The sequence below is a fragment of the Pristiophorus japonicus genome, chromosome 4 (genome assembly GCF_044704955.1).
Source record: "Pristiophorus japonicus isolate sPriJap1 chromosome 4, sPriJap1.hap1, whole genome shotgun sequence".
NCBI classification, from domain to species: Eukaryota; Metazoa; Chordata; class Chondrichthyes; family Pristiophoridae; genus Pristiophorus; species Pristiophorus japonicus.
The window spans coordinates 161,392,132-161,415,273 of record NC_091980.1 but is presented as its reverse complement, the minus strand read 5'-3'; the positions used below and the strand labels follow the sequence as shown (position 1 = coordinate 161,415,273).

The 23,142-nt window shown below is 43.9% G+C and overlaps 1 protein-coding gene across 1 annotated transcript; it reads left to right on the top strand.

Annotated features, from left to right (window-relative positions):
- The first annotated feature begins 858 nt into the window (after positions 1 to 858).
- On the top strand, positions 859 to 6,603 carry LOC139262710 (EEF1A lysine methyltransferase 3-like). Its single transcript, XM_070877862.1, has 3 exons — positions 859 to 990; positions 2,514 to 2,625; positions 6,209 to 6,603. The coding sequence occupies exons 1-3, from the start codon at positions 859 to 861 to the stop codon at positions 6,601 to 6,603; spliced, it is 639 nt and encodes a 212-aa protein (XP_070733963.1).
- The last annotated feature ends 16,539 nt before the right edge of the window (positions 6,604 to 23,142 follow it).

The window sequence follows — 23,142 nt, the reverse complement described above, 5'->3', positions numbered from 1 at the left end:
TTGGAATTCACTTCTTTTCATTCACGGATTGGAAAGTAAAAGGTGAAATTGTTAGATTATATTTAAAGCTCAACTTCCTTGGTATCAGAATGTGGGTTATGATTGAAGTAGGTGAGTTTTAACTGAAAACATGTTACCAAATTATTATTGGAAGCCTTAAAACCATTAAGTTTAATGATATTTGAGTTCACTACCAAACATCGACCAACCACAACAATTGATATAATCACTTAAGGAAACCAAGGGGGTAATTTTAAATCGCCTAAACGGGTGGGTTTGGGTCAGGAGAGAAGTTAAGATTTTCAAAATTTCAAACCCGCCTCGAACTGCCGGTTTTAATACTTGTGAACGATCCATCCATTCTCAGGAGCTGGGTCCTCGATAAAAGCTTTTATGGAGGCTAGGCGCCTCCACTTTAACAAGATATTTAGTTTTAACCTATTCAGGCCGGGATTCCCAACCCAATACGTTTCATTCAGTACTGCACGGGTGCCTGGAGTGCGGAGTTGAACAATAGATAAAGGTTTGTTTCGAGGTGATGGTGTCACCATTTAAACAGCGCTGCTCCTTGCTGGGTTCAACGAGCACTGTTGGGTTCATGCTGAATCTGGGGAATTCTTTCATTTAACACGAATCCATTTTATAGTAAAATGAGCCCTCGTGCTTTGCTGTGAGTCTTCCTGTGATAGTCCGAGATTTAACACAGAATTAAATCGTGCGCTGCCTTTTAATATCTTTCTTTAATCAGAGATAAAAACTTGGCGTGGACACGTGGGGCTGAAACTGATAGAAATCCTCATCCAGGACTGGAAGGAATCTGCTTGGACATTGGAGAGAGTCTGTTCGAAATCAGAGAGAATGAGCAGTACCGAGGATAACAATCTCCCCAATGGCTGGGAGGTGAAGGAGTATGAATTCAGTGGACACAATTTAAAGATCACTACGTTCAAAGGAGCTTCTTTAGGCGTGTCTGCTTATGTCTGGGAACCTGTAAGTCCAGTGATCTTTAACAGATGTATAGTTTGGGTTTATAAGTGAACTCCTGACCCATTTCTAACTGCAGTTTTAGCTACACTCGCATGCATTAGAAGCAGGTGTAGGTAGGTGCATATCTCCAGAGTCAGCTCCCGGACTGATTCCGAGACAGGATGGAGTGATGTACCAACACTTGGTTTGGCAAAGTGGATCTCGTGGGCGCAGTATAATAATGATAATGGTCTGGGATTTCTAAACTGGCTTCCTTGCGATCTGTGCGTACACATCTTCGACCGACAGCTCCTTGTTAGCAACGTGTTTTTTTGCAGCAAAGCTGTGCACTGCATTTCTGAAGGATTTCCACATTTCTGATCAACACGAAGTCAGGCGTGTCACAGTCTGCATTTGACTTCTGTCGGCATAACTACTATACTTGCAAAGAATACAATATCTGCTCACATTAGGACACACAAAATACAACATGCAAAAAACAATATCGAAAGAAAGCATTTATTTACCGCTTTGCACGATCCAAGCGGATTAGTACTTTTGAAGCGTTGACACTGTTGTTATGAAGGGAAAGCCGGCAGGTCCCACAAACAGCAATGACATAAAAGACCAGCTGAGTATTAGTGGTGATGACTGAGGGATCAATTTTGGCGGGGACAACTGCCCTGTTCTTTTTTTAAAGGCACCATGCACCGTTTGCATCCACCTGAGAGGGCAGAGGTTTAAAGTCTCATCCGAAATATGGCGTCTGAGTCGCCGCAACGCCTTCGGTATTGTATTGAAGGGTCTGGCTGAATTAACTTCTCAAGTCCTCCAGTGGCCTATGAATCGCAATTCTTCTGACTCACTGACCAGAGGGTTTTACCGTCACGGCCAAGCCTACCACCAACTAAGCCGCTTTTGCCACCAAGCATATAAAGCCAATTAAAGCGACAGACTACAATGACCACTTGCGTTCAGTAGAAAGTAACCTTTTGATGTCCACTGGCACAAATAGTCCAACATGCTGTCGGCCAGCGATGTATTTCATTCCATTTGGTGTCTTCGCGTGCAATGTGTGCCGTTCATGGAAGTGCCCTGTTTCTACTGTACTTTCGCTGCACATTCACAGTCTGCTTCCTCAGACCGGCAATACAGTATAACTGCAGTCTAACTCTTTATTTGTAAACTCTAACATCTCTTCCCTCGGATACCCCACACAGTTCTCAGTGATCCCAGCTGTGAAAGAGGAATATATTATTTGTAGATAACTAAGAGGAGTGGCGACAGTTGAGTTGCAACACTCCGCTTTCCGTTATATATCTGTCCTTTCCCTGATTCTCTGTAGATCCACTCCTATTAAAACTGAGAGGTTGGGAAGAGGTTGCGAGCAGGACTCTGTCAGGCTTCTCTGACATTCCCATACTGAGGCGCCGGAGTGGCCTTTGAATAATTTCCCCACCAGCCATCCTCCCCTCCCTCTTCCAACGTTGTCCTCGTGCTTTGTACATATTGTAAATAATTATCTTTATATGAGTGTGTTTTTTCAGGGTCTTGTCCTTTGTCGGTACTTTGAAAATGAGAAGATTAATTTTACTGGGAAAAAGGTGATTGAACTGGGATCTGGCACCGGGATTGTGGGCATTTTAACGGTGCTGCTGGGTAAGTTATTTCAGCTGTAATTATTCATACGTGTTTTAATAGGGTTAAAAATAAACTTACCTTAATGGCCAGGGTTGGTAATGTAAAAATGAACTCCTATAGTAATTATTTGTAGTGCATTGCGCTCTAACAACTATTCGTAGTTGTTAATCCTGTTATTATTATTCGTCTTTTTTGACTCTGCAGTTACTTCGCTGCATTCTTGCGCTACAAGGTATTTACCCATAGAGTCACAATTAGGAATATAGGATCATGAGTAGTCATTTAGCACCCGAGTCTCTGCCTCCATTCAAATATATCACGGCTGATCTACATTTTAACTCCATTTATCCGCATCGGTTCCATAACCCTTAATACCTTTGCCTAACAAAAATTTATCACGGTCAGTTCTGAAATGTTCAATTAACCAAACCGAAACAGTATTTTAACTTTCCACTAGCATTTTTGTGAAGAAGTGCATCATGCCTGAACGCCCTAGCTGTCAGTTTAGGATTATGCCCCTTGTTCTGGATTCCACCACCAGAAGAATAAATTATCTCTATCTACCATAACCAATTTCTAAAATCCTAAACACCCCAGTTCGATCATCCCTTACCCTTCTATACTATGGGGAATACACAGCTAATTTACGCACCTTTTCCTCATAATGCAACACTGGGCTTATCCTGAATCTGGGTGAATCTGCACTGTACCCTCTCCAAGGCCAGTACATCCTTCCTGAGGTGCGGTGCCCAGAGCGGAACGCACTAACCCAGAAGCTGTCTAACCAGAGATTTATACAACTGTAGCATAAACTCTACCCTTTGTATTTCAACTCACGAGACACACAATAATATTCCATAACCATTTATATTATAAATCTACTCATTTTCCTGATTTCTGGACACGGACGCTAAATCTTTGTGCTCTTCCGCATTTCCTCGCTTCTTATCATTTATAAAATAGTTTTCATAGGTCCGAAATGATCTCACACTTCCCCACATGTAACTCCATTTGCCACAGTTAAGCACTCACTAAGTCTATCAATGCCCCTTTGCGACTTTCTGTTGCCACTTGTTTTCAGGAGAGGTGAGAAACATGTTTTCAACTCTTGTCGTGTTGCACCTTTGTGCAACTCAGTGGATCTCCACAATCAGCAGCACCGCCAGAGGAATCAACCTGATCAGCACAGAGATTGTTGGTATTCAAGACACCCGGTAATCGTGTCGCCACATTAACAAGAGAAACGATGCAAAAACATATTGTAGAATGACCCGGGAAGCATTCAATGGAAGATTATTAAGGTTTAATAATGATGCAATCAACGTCAATATTATACGCAGGCGAGAGAAAAATGATCCAAACCGGGAATCTGCCAATTGGGTGGAATTCGAAGTTGCTGCTAGATTGATGCTCCGCCACTAGATGTCACTAGCACACTCACTCAGTGCTGCACATTACCTGAATCCATGGGACCTCGTCTGAGTTAAATATTGTTGCGCCAAACCTACCTAACCGGTTGGTCTCAGATTCCGAATATATTGATCGGTTGTTTCAATGATCTGAAGAATTTTCCCCGCAACACTCAATGGTACTTAATGTGCTTTAAAAAAAATACATTCATGAAATGTGATAACAGGAACGCAAATCCAGGTTCTCAATGTGTTCCTGACCATTCTATTGTGTTTCCTCGATAAGAACCATTGGATTAGCCAAGACTAAGGTATTACATGTGTTTAAAAGCTGCGCATCTGTGCTGTTTAGCACCGAACAATATTTATCTATAAACGCCAGTGGTGTTTGTGCAGTGAAGATTTGTGCAGCAGTACTCACTTTCTGTTTTCAAAGGAGAGATTTAGGCTCAATCAGTCTGAGCCGGCCTGCAATGTCAGACTGATGAACTCTAATTATTATAACACTCTGTGTAAAGTGCCCACAGCCCTGAATATTTCCACATAATCGGGCACTGGAGAAAATCCATGTTGAACTAATGGCCGCGGGGATCAGTGCTGGGACCCCAACTATTTACAATCTATATTAACGACTTGGAGGAAGGGACTGAGTGTAACGTAGTCAAGTTTGCTGACAATACAAAGATGGGAGGAAAAGCAATGCCTGAGGAGGAAACAAACAATCTGCAAAAGGACATAGACAGGCTAAATGAGTGGAAAAACATTTGGCAGATGGAGTATAATGTTAGAAAGTGTGAGGTCATGCACTTTGGCAGAAAAAAATCAAAGAGCAAGTTATTACTTAAATGGAGAAAGATTGCAAAGTGCTGCAGTATAATGGGACCTGGGGGTACTTGTGCATGAAACACAAAAGGTTAGTATGCAGGTACAGCAAGTGATCAGGAAGGCCAATGAAATCTTGGCCTTTATTGCAAAGGGGATGGAGTATAAAAGCAGGGAAGTCTTGCTACAGTTGTACAGAGTATTGCTGAGGCCACATCTGGAATAATGCGTGCAGTTTTGGTTTGCATATTTAAAAAAAGGATATACTTGCTTTGGAGGCAGTTCAGAGAAGGTTCACAAGGTTGATTCTGGAGATGAGGGGGGGGTTGACATATAAAGGAAGGTTGAGTAGGTTCGGGCCTCTACTCATTGGAATGCCGAAGAATGAGAGGTGATTTTATCAAAACGTATAAGATTATGAGGATGCTTGACAGGGTGGATGCAGAGAGCATGTTTCCACTGATAGGGAAGACTGGAACTAGAGGGCACAATCTTAGAATAAGGGGCCGCCCATTTAAAACAGAGATGAGGAGAAATTTCTTCACTCCGAGGGTTGTAAATCTGTGGAATTCGCTGCCTCAGAGAGCTGTGGAAGCTGGGACATCGAATAAATTTAAGGCAGAAATAGACAGTTTCTTAAACGAAATGGGAATAAGGGGTTATGGAGAGCGGGCAGGGAAGTGGACCTGAGTCCATGATCGGATCAGCCATGATCTTATTGAATGGTGGAGCAGGCTCGAGGGGCTGTATGGCCTATTCCTCTTCCTATTTCTTATGTTCTTATGTTTGCTTGCCCTACAGACTAGCGCCGGAATTAAAAGGAAACAGTGAGGTGCGATTAGTGAAGGGTTGCTGCTCCCTGTCATATTTTTAAATGAAATATGAATTTATAAAGATCTGATTTCACTTGATCTTCTTGTGAACCCGGCATTGCAGCCAACGTTTGGAGAATAGGCGCATTGAGTGATCTCAATTTACCGAATTTGGTTCAGGACATGTGCTCCGTACTCGACGGGCCATTCTGCTTCTGACTGGCTCAAAGGCACTCGCAGCGAATTGCCCAGACAGTTACGTCTAAATCTCTCTGATCTTCCACATTTCCTAGCCTCTTATCATTTAAAACATTCTGATGTATCTTTCACAGGTCCAAAGTCACCTCACATATCCTTGCGTTAAACTCCATCTGCCACAGTTTTGCACTTATCAAATCTACCCATGACCCTTTGCTAGTTTGTGCTTCCATTTACACTACTTGTTTTCAGGAGAGATTTCTACATTGCCTTCTCTTGCCGGGACCAGAATGTATGTTGCAACTTCTGCTGCGGGGAAACCATAGGGTAATTATGTTATTATTTTATTCTTTTTGCCAGGAGGCGATGTCACCATTACGGACAAACCGCACATTTTGAATCAAATAGAATACAACGTCTCTGCAAACATTCCCGTCAGCTCCAGACACCGTTCAAAAGTCTGTGCCCTTGCTTGGGGTGACGATCAGGAAAACTATACAGCCGACTATGATTTCATCCTGGGCTCGGACATCGTGTACAACCCAACGCAATTTCCAAGTCTTTTACAGACACTGCTGCACCTCTGCAAGGAAAACACGACAATTTATCTGTCTTCTGAGCTGAAGTACAGAGAGGGGTCCGCCCAATTCCACGATGAGTTGGTGCCCGAGCAGTTTAACAGCAAGCTCATTCATGCAAGCAAGACTAACTGTATTTACAAAGTGACCAAAAAGATCCCAGGAAATGAGCGCTAGTTGCTGATGCAGAGACTGGGAGAAACCAGGATCCATTTTTCAGATAACACCATTCTGCGGTTCATCAGGCTTACTAACATATATGCGTTCCTTCAGAGGAGATCACCAATGACTGATTCATCCAGTGTTTATATAATTGAAAGCCCCTAAAGGGAGTGACCCAAAAGCTCACATACTCAACCCATGGACAGGCACATTGTTTAAATGTTAACGTTATTGATTCACAGTAACAATATAATATCCCAGGGTCGAAATTATTCGGTTCGGCGTCAGTGATGAACGTGTGATCGCACTGGTATGAAATTCAGTCTGCTTCTTATTTAAAATGGGCTTAACTCGTAGGCTAAACTCCTCGTGAAACAGCTCGCAACGGAAATTCATAAAAGCGGAACTTTATTTGTTATCTATATCGTAAAGGGCATTTTATCCCTCTAGCATGTATTCAATTCTGGGTATTCACTGAATAAGCATGCTTCCAACGGCTTCAACTGACCGATATCAACGTCAGCAGTGAAAGTTTTTTGTCTATTACACAGTATGATTCAGTTGTGTCTCTGATGTTGGAAATATACGAACAGCTCCGGTTTTTGTATATGCATTATGTCTATAAATGTTAATTACTTTGTACGGCAAGAAATAAAAAGGTGATAATCTTGAATTTGGTCCAGTAATCGAATGGAACTGTAAATGCAGAATTAAAAAATCATTGCTATACTTTTGCTTTCCTAATTCAACGTGGCTTCAAATAGAAACACTGCAACAAAACAGGAACAATAATAATAATAAATTAAGTTTTTCAGCTGACAGCTTTCAACCAAAATGTGGCTCATTTTTTGCTTGCCCTTACAACAATAACAACCTGTATTTATATCGCACCTTTAATGTAGTAAACAATCCAAAGGTACTTCACAGGAGCGTATCAAGCAAAGTTTGACACCGAGCCACATAAGCAGATTTTAAGGCAGACTTGGTCAAAGAGGTAGGTTTTAAGGAACGTCTTGAAGGAGGAAAGAGAGGTAGAGAGGCGGAGAAGTTCAGGAAGACAATTCCAGAGTTGAGGGCCTGGGTAATGAAGGTACGGCCGCCAAAGGTGGAACAATTGAAATTGTGGGACCCTCAAGAGACCATAATTGGAAGAGTGAAAATATCTGTAAGGGTTGTAGTATGACTGAAGGAGATTGCCGAGACAGGGAGAGGCAAAGCCATGCTGGTTTTTGAAAACAAGGAGGCGAATTTAAAATTGAAGCGTTCCTTATGCAGACCTAATGTAGGTCAGATAGCACAAAGAATAATAATAACTTTCATTTATATAGCGCCTTTAACATAGTAAAATATCCCAAGGCACTTCACAACAGTGTTACAGAAAAACAGATACATTTGACACCAAGTCACAGAAGAAATCAAGGCAGATGATCAAAAGCTTGTTTAAAGAGGTAGGTTTTAACGAGCGTCTTAAAGGAGAAAAGAGAGGTAGAGAGGTGTAGAGGTTTAATGAGGGAGTTCCAGAGCTTAGGGCTCAGGCAGCTGAAGGCACGTCCACCAATGGTTGAGCAGTGATAATGAGGGTTGTTCAAGAGGCCAGAATTTGAGGCACACAGACATCTTGTGAGATTGTGAGGCTGAAAAAGATTACACAGATAGGAAGGGGACAATCCATGGAGTCATTTGTAAACAAGTATGAGAATTTTGAAATCGAGGCATTGTTTAACTGGAAGCCAATGTAGGTCAGAAAGTACAGGGGTGATGGGTGATCTTGACTTGGTCCGGGTTAGTAAGTGGGCTGCTGAGTTTTGGATAACTTCAAGTTTACGTAGTGTGGAATGTGGAAGGCTGGCCACGAGTGAGTTGGAGTAGTCAAGTCTAGAGTTAACGATGGCATGAATGAGAGTTTCAGCAGCAGAAGAGCTCAGGCAGGCAAAGTTATGGAGGTGGAAAAAGGTGATTTTAGTTATGCCGCAGATATGTAGCTACAAACTCATTTCAGGATCAAATATGACACTAAGTTGTGAACAGTCTTGTTCACAAGGGTGCTGGATGAATGGGCTCCTTTTCACTGAGCTGACTCACTAGAATCACTATAAGAATATCATGATCTCAAGTATATTCTTATTTCAGATATAAAAGTAAATATCACCATGCACAATGAGTGGGCAAACTGGTGGCAAATGGAGATCAATATGGCGAAATGTGAAGTCATCCAGTTTGCACCAAAGCAAGATACATCAGATAATTCTTAAATGGTGAGAAGTTAAGAAATTTGGAGGACCACAGAGATTTAGGGCTCATGTACAGAAACCACTAGAATGTTGCCAGGGCTAAAAGGGTTCAGTTGCATAGACTGGGCTTATATTCCCTTTAAAATCAAAGGTTAATCTATGATATAATTGAGGTGTGATATAATTCAGATGATTAGAGGATTTGATATGGTAGATAGAGAGTCCAGAACAGTTGGGCATAATCATATAATTAGAGTTATGTTGCTGATGATTGATGTCAGGAATCATTTCGTGACACAAATGCTAGTGGGAGTCTGGCACTCTCTTCTTCAAAATGCTTTCAAGGCTAAGCCAATCGAAAATTTCAAAACTGAGTTTGATATATTCTTGTTAGGCAAATATATTAAGAGATATGGAATGAAGGCCCATAACTGGAGTTGAGAGATAGATCAGCCATGATCTAAAAGAATGGCAGAACAGACTCAAGGGGCTGAATGGCTTACTCCTGTTCCTAATGTTCACCGCTGTTCTCTGCTTTATGTCTCTTAACAATTTTCTAACATTGCCTTAGCCATTAAAATTATTTTAATACCTGCCCACTAGTTTTAATTGGGGCATGGTAATATAGTGGTTATATTACTGAAATAGTAATCCAAAGGTCTGAACTAATAATCCAAAACGTGAGTGCAAATCCTGCCATTGCAGCTGGGGAATTTGAATTCAGTTAATTAAATAAAGCTGGAATAAAATGCTGGTATCAATGATGGTGACCATGGGCTAGAACCTCCATTTTTTTTCCATGCTTAACACCCACTTAACACCCATTTTATCGCTGAAATGATGTATAACTTCCATATAATACCCATTTTAGCATAAAATAGAAGCTGACGGGCTTTTTTAGGAAAATTATCACCGAGCGTTACTTTCCCCATGTGCTTACCGCCGGGAAGAACTATTACCACTCGCCCACTTTTTTTGGGTGGAATCAGCAGAATGGGCGAAATCAACGCCCATAATATCAACCAGTGTTACTTTCCACACAGAATTAACACCGAGATTCAATATTAACATCCGCCCACTGTTTTTTGTCATAAAGAGCATATTTATCCAAACTAGCGACCATGGAGATCGCCCATCTTCAATTTCACCACCTCATACACATATCGACAACAATATCGCTCACTCAAAAAAACGCCCACAAAAAGTGGAACTAACTGGAATGAACGGCAGCAGTGTGGCTGGCATTTGTTAAATCCCAATCTTACTTGAGGAGCTGATATCTGAAAGATTTGCCTGAAAGAGTGCTGATGTAAGTGACAACGCTGTGTGTGTGCAGCTCAGACATCAATGGTGCCCATCAGCTTTGTGCCAATTAAAGTTTGCGTTGATTGATGTTAAGTTGTACTTAACCTGTTCATGGTAAGGAATCACCAGTGCGTAATGGTCCAGCTGTCTGAGACAATGCGCAACAAGGTTATGTTCAATAACAAAAATGTAATACCAACATTAGCCTGAAATCATAAGATCACAGCCAATATTTGCAGATGACACTAAGTTGGGTGGCAGTGTGAGCTGCGAGGAGGATGCTAGGAGGCTGCAGAGTGACTTGGATAGGTTAGGTGAGTGGGCAAATGCATGGCAGATGAAGTATAATGTGGTTAAATGTGAGGTTATCCACTTTGGTGGTAAAAACGGAGAGACAGACTATTATCCGAATGGTGACAGATTAGGAAAAGGGAAGCTGCAACGAGACCTGGGTGTCATGGTACATCAATCATTGAAGGTTGGCATGCAGGTACAGCAGGGGTTAAGAAAGCAAATGGCATGTTGGCCTTCATAGCGAGGGGATTTGAATATTGGGGCAGGGAGGTGTTACTATAGCTGTACAGGGCCTTGGTGAGGCCACACCTGGAGTATTGTGTACAGTTTTGGTCTCCTAACTTGAGGAAGGACATTCTTGCTATTGAGTGAGTGCAGCGAAGGTTCACCAGACTAATTCCCGGGATGGCGGGACTGACATATCAAGAAAGACTGGATGAACTGGGCTTGTATTGACTGAGAGGGGATCTCATAGAAACGTTTAAAAATTCTGATGGGTTTAGACAGGTTAGATGCAGGAAGAATGTTCCCAATGTTGGGGAAGTCCAGAACCAGGGGTCACAGTCTAAGGATAAGGGGTAAGCCATTTAGGACCGAGATGAGGAGAAACTTCTTCACCCAGAGAGTGGTGAACCTGTGGAATTCTCTACCACAGAAAGTTGTTGAGGCCAATTCACTAAATATATTCAAAAAAGAGTTAGATGTAGTCCTTACTACTAGGGGGATCAAGGGGTATGGCGAGAAAGCAGGAATGGGGTACTGAAGTTGCATGTTCAGCCATGAACTCATTGAATGGCGGTGCAGGCTCAAAGGGCCGAATGGCCTACTCCTGCACCGATTTTCTATGTTTCTATGTTTCTATGTAATAACACTCAACCCCCGCCCACACCCCACTTTTTCCACCGTTGACATAAATCACATGTTCAACATGTCCAGCAACACAGAATACAAAGGCAAAGCAGGAGCGTGGTCCCCAGCCACCATATATTGCAACAAATTGCATACACCCAGATGGAGATATAACACAGCCATCACCTGCGCACATGCACCTCATGTTCCTTCCCTCCACTTCTTCTTCTCCCCACCTCTACCCTCTCCCCTCCTCACTCAATGGCGCCTGGCTGAGAAGCTCCTCAGGTGATACCTCATTGGGGGGGATGAAGGCAGATGAGGTCATTGCACGGGTATGGGAGCGGGGGGTGCCGAGGGGGCAACATTGTCTGATGCAGAAGCAGGATCTTGTCTTTGCTCTCATCTATCATTCGCAGTGGTAGTGTGGAACCTAGGGGTGGAGTGCCATGCTCAGGGACCACTGGGAGGCCTGTGGCAGCAGTGTTCCTGGCTATCGCATCCAGGGACTCCGCTATGCGTGAAATGTACTTGGTCATGGTGGCCAGCTGTCGGGAAATGCTCCCAATGCTTCGATGAGCTGGTCACCAATGTCCACAGTCCTCCTGGACAACTGTACCATCTCTCCGCTGTCAAGTTGCACTCGTGGAACAGACCTGCTGCATCCATGAGACCTCCGCGGGGTTGGCACCATACTGGGGACAAATGGGGTGCCCTGTGGGGAGGTGCTTGAGGCCGATACCTCAAGAGCGGAGGCGGGAATGACCAGAGGACTACTAGATGCCTTGGCATGGAATGGCTTCTGGAGTGTAGCGATGCACGTTCCTCGAAGTCCGCGCTCTCATCCATGGAGAACAGACCCAGTGGATTGACGGGCAAGAATCTGAGCTCCTCAGCACCAGATGTAGTAGGATTGTCCACCGACTCATGCCCCTCGCCCCCACTTTCTGGCCTCTGTGGTCTTGTCTGGGGTTGCTCTGCTGGCTGAGTTGCAAAACACAAATGAGGTTATTAGAGGAGATTGGGATGCTATGGTGACAAGGTGAGTCCAGCGCTACACACAGCATATGCATGACAAAAGCACCACCGCTCTCAAAATCATCGCAGACTTCACATTTCAGGTCCATCAGCACATTGTGCATTGCAATAACTTTCATTAGGCCAGCATTATTTCTATGACACTTTTAGAATCATATATGATTGTTTGGATATGAGTGGGTGTAGCATCTATAGACTTTACATCATGCAATGGTGTAAGCTTTACTCACGTGGTATTATTTCAGGGTCTGCAGATGCATCCGTGGTTGCCTGGGGGCTGCTTCCCCACGAGTGCGAGCACTCGCTCCTCCATCTCTGTGATGTCGCTGGGGACTGGTGGCCCCCACCCCTTCTCCTCTACATGGACCTCATCATCGATAGCTTCTTCTGTAAAAGGTGACAGGACGACATGGCATGAGATCATTGCATGATATAATTGCGAGATACTGTCATAGACACTGATACAGCACATAACCGACAGATGTAATCATGATTATTATGATTATTACCACTCTTTACCTAAAGACGTGGAGTGTGACCGCAGCTTTGAGTAAAACATTCCTGGTAAAAGTGCAAGACCTCACATCTGCTGATAGTCGCTCATGACTGTTACAAATCAAGTTATATAAATACATAAATACATGTAAATCAATGTAATACTTATTCGTGCTGATCCCACAAGGTTGTTCCATCATTTGCGGCATTGGTTGCCCTCACGCACGTTGCTGGTCACCAACGAGACCACCTCTGTTATCTCGGTCCATATCCTCTGGTAGGCCTTTGGGGTGGGCTTCCCACACTCTCCTTGTGTCAAATCACCCCAGCGTAACTCGACCTCCTGCAGGAGGGAGGCTTTTGCCTTTTCCAAGCACCTCCTGGCTCTTTTGCGCCCTCCAATGTGCTCCTCTCCCAGCTTACTGCTCTCTCCAGCATCAGTCTCCACAACATGCTGTGATGCCTCCTCCTCTCTATCCATTATAGGCCAAATTCGGCCAAATATGTGGCTGGTAACATCTACTTTTTGTTTGCCTACTTGCTGTGAAGCTCTAAAGTCTCCCTCCTTCCTCCCGAAGCAGCCACATCACACCCAGCTATGCCTTTGTCCTACTGAGCTCCCTCTCTCTCTGTCTCCTCTTCAGTACATGTCATGGTGACCCTTGACCTCCAGAATCTTGGGAATCAAGTGTTGCCATGCCATTGCTAAGGATGGCCACACTTTATGGCATAAGGTCAGAAAAATTTAACGCTACCGCCCATTTTATATCGCTCGCGGTAACGCACATTTTCAAAAGTGGAGACTAGGTGGTTTGAGAATGGGCGAGAAGCCAGCGATCTGAAAGCCCTTTTTTATCACCCATGCTGAAAATATCACCCATTACTACAAAAGTGGAGGTTCTAGCCCATAGATCTTATCGGATTTTCATTAAAAAAAAACCATGTGGTTCATTAATGTCCATTAGGGAATCAAACCTACTGCCCTTGCCCAGTCTGGCCTATATGTGACTCCAGTCTCACAGCAAAGTGTTTGACTGTTAACTGCACTTTGAAAAGGCCTAGCAAGACACTCAGTTGTATCAAACATGCTATAAAAAGATATAAGATTAAAACTGGAGTGACCACCCAGCTTTGACCTAGATAAGGCTTCAGACATTACAGAGGCACACCCAGCACAGTCAACCCTGCAAAGCCCTTCTCACTATCATCTGGGGACATGCCAAGATTGAGACAGCTGTCCCAAAGACTAGTCAAGCAATTACCTGACATAGTTTTTCCCACATAATCATACCTATCATGCAACATTATAGATTCCTCCAACACTATCCCTAGGTATGTCCTGACTCACCAACACGATAGACCCACCAGAGGTTACGAGACTATGTTATATAGTCAGGAGGGAGTGGTCATGGGTGTCCTTAACATTGAATCCAGGACTAATGATATCTCATGGGGTCAAACATGGGCAAGGAAGTCTCCTGCTCATTAGCATATGTTGCCCTACCTCAGCTAATGAAACAGTATTCCTCCATGTGATCAACACTTGGAAGAAGCACTGAGGGTAGCAATGGTGTCAAATGTCCACTGGGTGCAGGACCTCCATGTCCATCAATGGAGAGGCTCTGTAGTATCACTACTGACTGAGCTGGTCGAGCCTGAAGGACATAGCTGCCAGACTAGACTTGTGGCACGTGATGGTAGAAATAATAAGAGGGAAATAACTACTTGACTTCGTCCTCACATTTCAACCTGTTGCAGGTAAATCTGTCCATGACAGTATTGGTAGCAGTGACCACCGCACAGTCCTTATAGAGGCCAAGTTCCATCTTCACACTAAAAATATTCTCTATCATGTTGTGTGGCACTACTACCTTGCCAAATGGGATAGAAACAGAACAGATTATGCAACTCAGCGATGAGCATTCATGATGTGCTGTGGGTCATTAACAGCAGAACTGTAACCTTATGGCTGGCATATCCCTCACTGTACCATTGCCATCAAGCCAGCTGACCAACCCTGGTTCAATGAGGAGTGCAGGAGTGCATCCCATCCTCATTAATGGCAGAGCCAGCACATGGTTGCAAAAGGCAAGGCTGAAGTGTTCACAACCATCTTCAGCCATAAGTGTCAAGTAGATGACCCATATTAACCTCTTCCTGTGATGCCCACTATTACAGATGCCAATCTTCATCCAATTCTATTCACTCCATGTGTTCTCAAAAAATGGATGAGTGCATTAGCCAGCAAAGTCTATGGGCCCCGACAACATCCCGGCTGCAGAATTGAAGACTTGTGTTCCAGAACTAACCACTCTTCTATCGACAAAGTAGGAATTTGCCCAGGTATGTCTTGTCCACAAAAAATTCAGGACAAATACAATAAAGCCAATTACCGCCCCATCAGCATCGTCTCAATCATGAGCACAGTAATGGAAGGTGTCTTTAAAAGTGTTATCAAGCAGCACTTATTCACCAATAATCTGCTCACTGATGTTCTATTCATGTTCCGCCAGGACCACTCAGCTCCAGACCTCATTACAGCCTTGGTCCAAACATGGACAAAGGAGCTGAATTTCAGAGGTGAGGTGAGAATGACTGCCCTTGACATCAAAGTAGCATTTGACAGATTGTGGTATCAAGTTGCCCTAGTAAAATTGAAACCAATGGGAATCAGGTGAAAAATGTACCACTGACTGGAGTCATACCTAATACAAAGGAAGATGGTTGTGATAGCTGAGGCAAATCATCTCAGCTCCATGACATCGCTGCAGGCGATCCCCAGGGCAGTGTCCCAGCCCCAATCAACTTCAGCTGCTTCATCAATGACCTTTCCTCAATCATAAGGTTACAAATGAGGATGTTGGCTGATGATGGCATGGTGTTCATTTCCATTTGCAACTCAGATAATGATGCATTGCATGCCCTCATATAGCGAGTACTAGAAAACATTGAGACTTGGGCTAATAAGTGGCAAATAACATTCGTGTCACACAAGTGCCTGGCAATGACCATCTCCAACTAGAGAGAGTCTAACAGACTCCCCTTGACATCAATGGCATCACCATCATTGAACGCCCCACCATCAACATCCTATGGGTCACAATTGACCTCGAACTTAACTGGGCCATATAAATACTGTGGAGAGAAGAGCAGTTCAGTGGTTGGGTATTCTGCGGCAAGTGACTCACCACCTACAAGGCACAGGTCTGGAGTATGATGGAATACTCTCCACATGCCTGGATGAGTGCAGCTCCAACAAAAGTCAAAAAGTTCAATACCATTCATAACAAAGCAGCCTGCTTGATTGACACCCCATCCACCACCTTAAATAATTTAGTGCCTTCACCACTGTTGTAACGTGCCTGCAGTGTGTACCATCTACACCAGGGTAGAAGTTGTACTGCAGCTATAAAAAATCTTGGTTAGACAACACCTGGAATACCATGAGCAGTTCTGGGCACGACATATTAAGAAGGATATATTGGCCTTGGAGGGAGTGCAGCTTCGGCTTACCAGAATGAAACCCGAACATCAAGGGTTAAATTACGAGGAGAAAGTACACAAATTAGGATTGTATTCCATAGAATTTAGAAGGTTAAAGGGTGATTTAATTGAAGTTTTCAAGATATTAAAGGGAACAGGTAGGGTATATAGAGAGAAACCATTTCCACTGATTGGGAAGTCGAGCACTAGGGGGCATATACTAAAAAATAGAGACATACGATTCAGGAGTGAAATCAAGAAACACTTCTACACATGAAGAGTGGTAGATCCGCAAAAGGATCAATTGTTAATTTTAATCTGAGATTGATAACCAATGGTATTAATGGACATGGGACAAAAGCTAGTGTATGGAGTTAGGTAGCAGATCAGCATGATCTCATTGAATTGCGGAACAGGCTTTGAGGGTTGAATGGCCTACTCCTGAATGGCCTACTCCTGTTCTTATGTGCTATGTACCCAAGATGCACTACAGCAACTTGCCAAGGCTTCTTTGGCTGCACCTCTCAAAGCTGTAACCTCTAACACCTAGAAAGGCAATGGTTGTGAGGGCATGGGAACATCACCACCTCCAAGTTCTCCTCCAAGGCACACACCATCCTTTGTTAGAATCATAGAATCAGAATGGTTACAGCAGAAAATGAGCAATTCGGGCCCATCAAGAATGTGCTGGCTCTCTGCAAGAGCACGTCAGCTAGTCCCACTCTGCCGCTCTTTTCCAGTAGTCCTACAATTATTTTTTCCTTCAGGTACTTATCCAATTCCTTTTGAAAGCCACGACTGAATCTGCCTCCACCACACTTTCAGGCAGTGCATTCCAGATCATAACCACTCGCTGCATTAAAACTATTTCCAAATGCTGCCTTTGGTTCTTCTGCCAATCACTTTAAATCTGTGTCCTCTGATTTTCGACCCTCCCACCAATAGGAACAGTTTCTCTCTATCTACTCTGCCTAGATTCCGCATGAATTTGAATTCTATCAAATCTCCCCTCAAACTTCTCTGCTCTAAGGAGAACAATGCCAACTTTGTGTACATATACCCCCAGGTCTCTCTGTTCCTCACCCACTTTAGAATTGTACCTTTTATTTTATATTGCCTCTCCTCGTTCTTCCTACCAAAATGTATCACTTCACACTTTTCTGCATTAAATTCATCTGCCACCTGTCTGCCCATTCCATAAGTCTGTCTATATCCTCTTGAAGGCTATCACTATCCTCATTTTTCACTAAACCTCCAAGTTGTCTGTCATCTGCAGATGTTGAAATTGTGCCCTGTCCATTCAAGTCCAAATCATTAATATATATCAAGAAAAGCAATGGTCCTCGGACCAACCCCTGGGAACATCATTGTGTACCTTCCTCCAGTCTGAAAAACAATCTTTCACCACTAGTCTCTGTTTCCTGTCACTTCACCAATTTAGCATCCATGATGCCACTGTCACTTTTGTTCCAAGGGCTTCAACTTTGCTGGCAAGCTTATTATGTGGTACTTTATCAAATGCCTTTTGGAAATTCATGTACACCATATCAACTGCATTAACCTTATCAAACATTTCCTTTACCTCAAAAAACTCAACCAAGTTAGTTAAACAGAATTTGCCTTTAACAAATCCGTGCAGGCTTTCCTTAATTAATCCATACTTGTCCAAATGACTGTTAATGTTGTCCCTGATTATCGATTCTATATGCTTCCCCATTACTGAGGTTAAACTGACTGGCCTGTAGTTGTTGGGTTTACCCTTACATCCTTTTTTGAATACGGTACAACATTTGCAATTCTCCTGTCTTCTGGCATTAGCCCCATATCTAAGGAGGATTGGAATATTATGGCCAGTACCTCCACAATTTCCACCTTTAATTCCCTCAGCATCCTAGTATGCATCCCATCCGGTCCTGGTGACTTATCGACGATAGAAATTTAGAACTCAGCAGAGGAGGACAAAGGGTTTGATTAGGGCAGGGAAAATAGAGTACGAGAAGAAGTTTGCAGGGAACATTAAGACGGATTGCAAAAGTTTCTATAGATATGTAAAGAGAAAAAGGTTAGTAAAGACAAACGTAGGTCCCCTGCAGTCAGAATCAGGGGAAGTCATAACGGGGAACAAAGAAATGGCGGACCAATTGAACAAGTACTTTGGTTCGGTATTTACTGAGGAGGACACAAACAACCTTCTGGATATAAAAGGGGTCGGAGGCTCTAGTAAGGAGGAGGAACTGAGGGAAATCCTTATTAGTCAGGAAATTGTGTTGGGGAAATTGATGGGATTGAAGGCCGATAAATCCCCAGGGCCTGATGGACTGCATCCCAGAGTACTTAAGGAGGTGGCCTTGGAAATAGCAGATGCATTGACAGTCATTTTCCAACATTCCATTGACTCTGGATCAGTTCCTATGGAGTGGAGGGTAGCCAATGTAACCCCACTTTTTAAAAAAGGAGGGAGAGAGAAAACAGGGAATTATAGACCGGTCAGCCTGACATCGGTAGTGGGTAAAATGATGGAATCAATTATTAAGGATGTCATAGCAGTGCATTTGGAAAGAGGTGACATGATAGGTCCAAGTCAGCATGGATTTGTGAAAGGGAAATCATGCTTGACAAATCTTCTGGAATTTTTTGAGGATGTTTCCAGTAGAGTGGACAAGGGGGAACCAATTGATGTGGTGAGGCCACACCTGGAGTATTGTGTACAGTTTTGGTCTCATCTCCTAACTTGAGGAAGGACTTTCTTGCTATTGAGGGAGTGCAGTGAAGGTTCACCAGACTGATTTCCGGGATGGCGGGACTGACATATCAAGAAAGACTGAATCAACTAGGCTTGTATTCACTGGAGTTCAGAAGAATGAGAGGGGATCTCATAGAAACGTTTAAAATTCTGATGGGCTTAGACATGTTAGATGCAGGAAGAATGTTCCCAATGTTGGGGAAGTCCAGAACCAGGGGTCACAGTCTAAGGATAAGGGGGAAGCCATTTAGGACCGAGATGAGGAGAAACTTCTTCACCCAGAGAGTGGTGAACCTGTGGAATTATCTACCACAGAAAGTTGTTGAGGCCAATTCACTAAATATATTCAAAAAGGAGTTAGATGAAGTCCTTACTACTAGGGGAATCAAGGGGTATGGTGAGAAAGCAGGAATGGGGTACTGAAGTTGCATGTTCAGCCATGAACTCATTGAATGGCGGTGCAGGCTAGAAGGGCCGAATGGCCTACTCCTGCACCTATTTTCTATGTTTCTATGTTTCTATAAGTATAGCCAGCCTTTCTAAAACCTCCTCTTTGTCAATTTTTATCCCACCCAGTATCTCAACTACCTCCTCTTTCACTATCGTTTGGCAGCATCTTCTTCCTTGGTAAAGACAGATGCAAAGTATTCATTTAGTACCTCAGCCATGCCCTCTGCCTCCATGCGTAGGTCTCCTGTTTGGTCCCTATTCAGCCCCACCCCTCATCTTACTACCCATTTCCTATTTAAATGCATATAGAAGACTTTTAGATTCCCTTTTATGTTAGCTGCTAATCTATTCTCATACTCTCTCTTTTCCCCTCTTATTTCCTTTTTCACTTTCCCTGTGAACTTTCTATATTCAGCCTAGTTCACACTGTATTCTCAACCTGACATCTGTCATAGGCCCCAATTTTCTGCTTCATCTTACTCTCTATCTCTAGCGTCATCTGGGGAATTCTGACTTTGGTTGCCCTACCTTTCTCCCGAGTGGGAATGTACCTCAACTGTACCCAAGCCATTCCCTCTTTAAATACAGTCCATTATTTGATTACAGTTTTGCCTGCCAATCATTGTTTCCAATTTATCCAGGCCAGATCCGTTCTCAACCCACTATGTTTGGCCTTCCTACAATTAAGTATTTTTGCTCTAGATTGCTCGCTATCCTTTTCTACAGCTAATCAGAACCTTGTTATACTATGATCACTGTTCCTTAAATGTTCCTCTGCTGTCACTTGATCCACCTGACCCACCTCATTCCCCAGAACCAGATCTTGCAATGCCTCCTTCCTTGTTGGCCTGGAAATGGTCTCCTGAGCATACTTCAGAAATTCTTCCCCCTCTGCCCTTTACACTATTGCTATCCCAGTTTATATTAGGACAGTTGAAATCCCTCATTATCACAACTCTATAGTTCTTGTACCTCTCTGTAATTTCCCTGAAAATTTGCTCCTCTATATCCTTCCCACTATTGGGTGGCCCATATAATAAATCCAGCAGTATGATTGCACCTCCAGTGTTTCTTAACTCTAACCAAGTAGATTCTGTCTTTGACCTCTCCAGTACATTTTCTATCCAGCACTGTAACATTCTCCTAAATCAATAATATCAACCCACCACCTTTCTTTCCTGGATATCATATATCCAAGAATAGTTAGTACCCAATCCTGCCCCTTTTTGAGCCAGGACTCCATTATCATATTCCCGTGTGGTTATTTGCATCTGCAGCTCACTAACCTTATTTACTATGCATTGTGTGTTTACACACATGCGGGTCAAAATTGCCCCTTTCCTTAAGGCCTCTGAACACCAGAAATCGGCGGTCATGCTGCGGAGTGCAATGGCCGCCAACATTTTGTGTAAAGGCCGCCATTATCAAAATTCTGCTACTGCGGTATCCCTGTGGTGACCTGCTTTGCCCTCACCGCTCCACTGCTCCCAATCCGTGCTAAGTGTGTCATCACAGTGCGCACCGGCGATGTTCCACCTCAATGGCAAAATTCTGGCATGCAAGTATTCCTCCCACCGGGCGGTGCCAAAACCTGCTTCTTCCCGACGCTGCATTAAAGCTGTGGCCCTCTGCAATGGCGGTACTGCTCCTATTAAAGGGGAGGATGCACTGCCGCTGCTGCCATGTTTTTTTTGTCAGCCAATTACCATGTCGGGCTGACAATTATGCCCCCAGTTTCAGCTGGGCTGCTAACGGCCAGCCTAGCACCACTCATGGGATGGCCCAGTGGACTGAATTTTAGAAATCATGCAGACTCTCCCCTTTAAGTGAGGTGGTGCCATGATGATGTCATCAGCGCTACACTGATGACTGACAGCGGCGGACACTACACCCATCCCCAACATCCACCGCTCAAGTGTACTCACTGCCCCACTTCCACCCCCATTATGAGCGACTTCCGGTCTGCCTGAAAAAAAAAGGCAAAGAGTGGAATATCGCTCAAGAGGCCACCTCAAGCACTGTGGTGATAAATATAGTAGAAATGGGGTGCATGCGCCCCATTTTGCATGGGGGCAATTTCGGTCCCATGCAGTTTAAACCTATCTTAGATATTCTTGTATTTTCTCTTAGTCTGAGCCCACACCATATTATTTCTTACTCTGGTGCTATCTCTCTCGCCCAATCCTTTGTGCATCTTATTTATCTTGTCTAGTGCTACATCCTGGTGCCCAACCACCTGGCAAATTAGTTTAAACCCTCCCCAACAAATCTAGCAAATCTTCCAGTGAGGATATTGAACCCTGCTATGTTAAAGTGCAACCGATCTGGCCTGTACAGTTCCCACCTCCCAAGAACCAGTCCCAATGTTCCAGGAATCTAAAGCCCTCCCTCCTGCAATATCTCTCCAGCTACACATACATCTGCTCTATCCTCCCATTTTTATATTCACTAGCTCATGGCACTGGGAGTAATCTGGTGATTACTAACTTTGAGGTCCTGCTTTTTAATCTCTTTTCGAGCTCCCTAAAATCTGCCTGCAGAACCTCATCCATCTTTCTACCTAGTCACTGGTACCGATAAGGACCACAACCTCTGGGTTTCACCCTCTGCCCTCAGACTGTTCTGCAGACGCTCAGTGATATAATTTTACCCTGGCACCAAAGAGGCAGCATACCATCCCAGAATCACATCTGCAGCCACAGACACGTCTGCCTTTTCCCCTAACTATTGAATCCCCTATCACTATTGCTTTCCTGAACTTACAATGCCCCCCATCCCGGCCCCACCCCTCACCTGCCATACAGTTGAGCCATCCGTGATGCCATGGAATTGCCTCTGGCTTTACACTCCAGAAGAACTTAAGCCCCCACCAGTATCGGTTAGGGACTGAGATGCACTCAGCAGACTCCTGCAAAACCTGTCTGGTACTCCTTGTCTGTCTGGCAGTAATGGGAGTCATCAGGTTGGTAGCAAGGCACTGGCTAAATAGGGCTTTCTTAGCAGGATCTTTGAGTGCTCCAGCATTGATTTTCCTGCGACATTGCTTCTGCTGCTTTCGCTGTTTTGGGGCAACATTGATGGTGATGACAGAACAGATTAGGCAGTGGTCCATTCAGCAATCATCAGCTCCTGTCATGGCAGGGGTGGTGCACATGTCCTTGCGGTCCCTCGCTCGGACGATGACATAGTGTAGCAGATGCCAGTGGTTGAAGCGAGGGTGTTGCCATGAAGCCTTATATTTGTCGTTCTGACGGAACAGGGTATTGGTTATGACGAGGCCATGTTCTAAGCATATTGTCAGGAGGAGGGTACCGTTGGAGTTGGCTTTCGCTACCCCTCTCTGCCATTCACACCCCCCAATGGTCTGCGTCCTTTCCAACTCTGGCATTGAAGTCGCCAAGGAGGATCAGCTTGTCACCCATTGGGACTCAGGACAGGGATTGTTCAAGTCTGGAGTAGATTACTCTTTGGTCTCGTCTGTAGCATCCAGTGTTGGGGCATATGTGGTGAAGACTGTAGTGCATTGGTTCTGGGCTATGGTGATCCAAAGAGTCATGAGGTGTTTGTTTATCCTTCAAGGGGAGTCTCTGAGACGGCTCACTACCTTGTATTTTATGGTGAAGCCTATCCCATGAAGGCTGCATTCTGCTTCTAGTTTGCCTTTCC

Bases quoted from the DNA above. Each gene is read 5' to 3' on its own strand.
- LOC139262710 (XM_070877862.1), top strand. From the start codon at position 859: ATGAGCAGTACCGAGGATAACAATCTCCCCAATGGCTGGGAGGTGAAG. The intron at 991-2,513 runs GTAAGTCCAGTG...GTGTTTTTTCAG, and splicing joins CTGCTTATGTCTGGGAACCT to GGTCTTGTCCTTTGTCGGTA. The intron at 2,626-6,208 runs GTAAGTTATTTC...TCTTTTTGCCAG, and splicing joins CATTTTAACGGTGCTGCTGG to GAGGCGATGTCACCATTACG.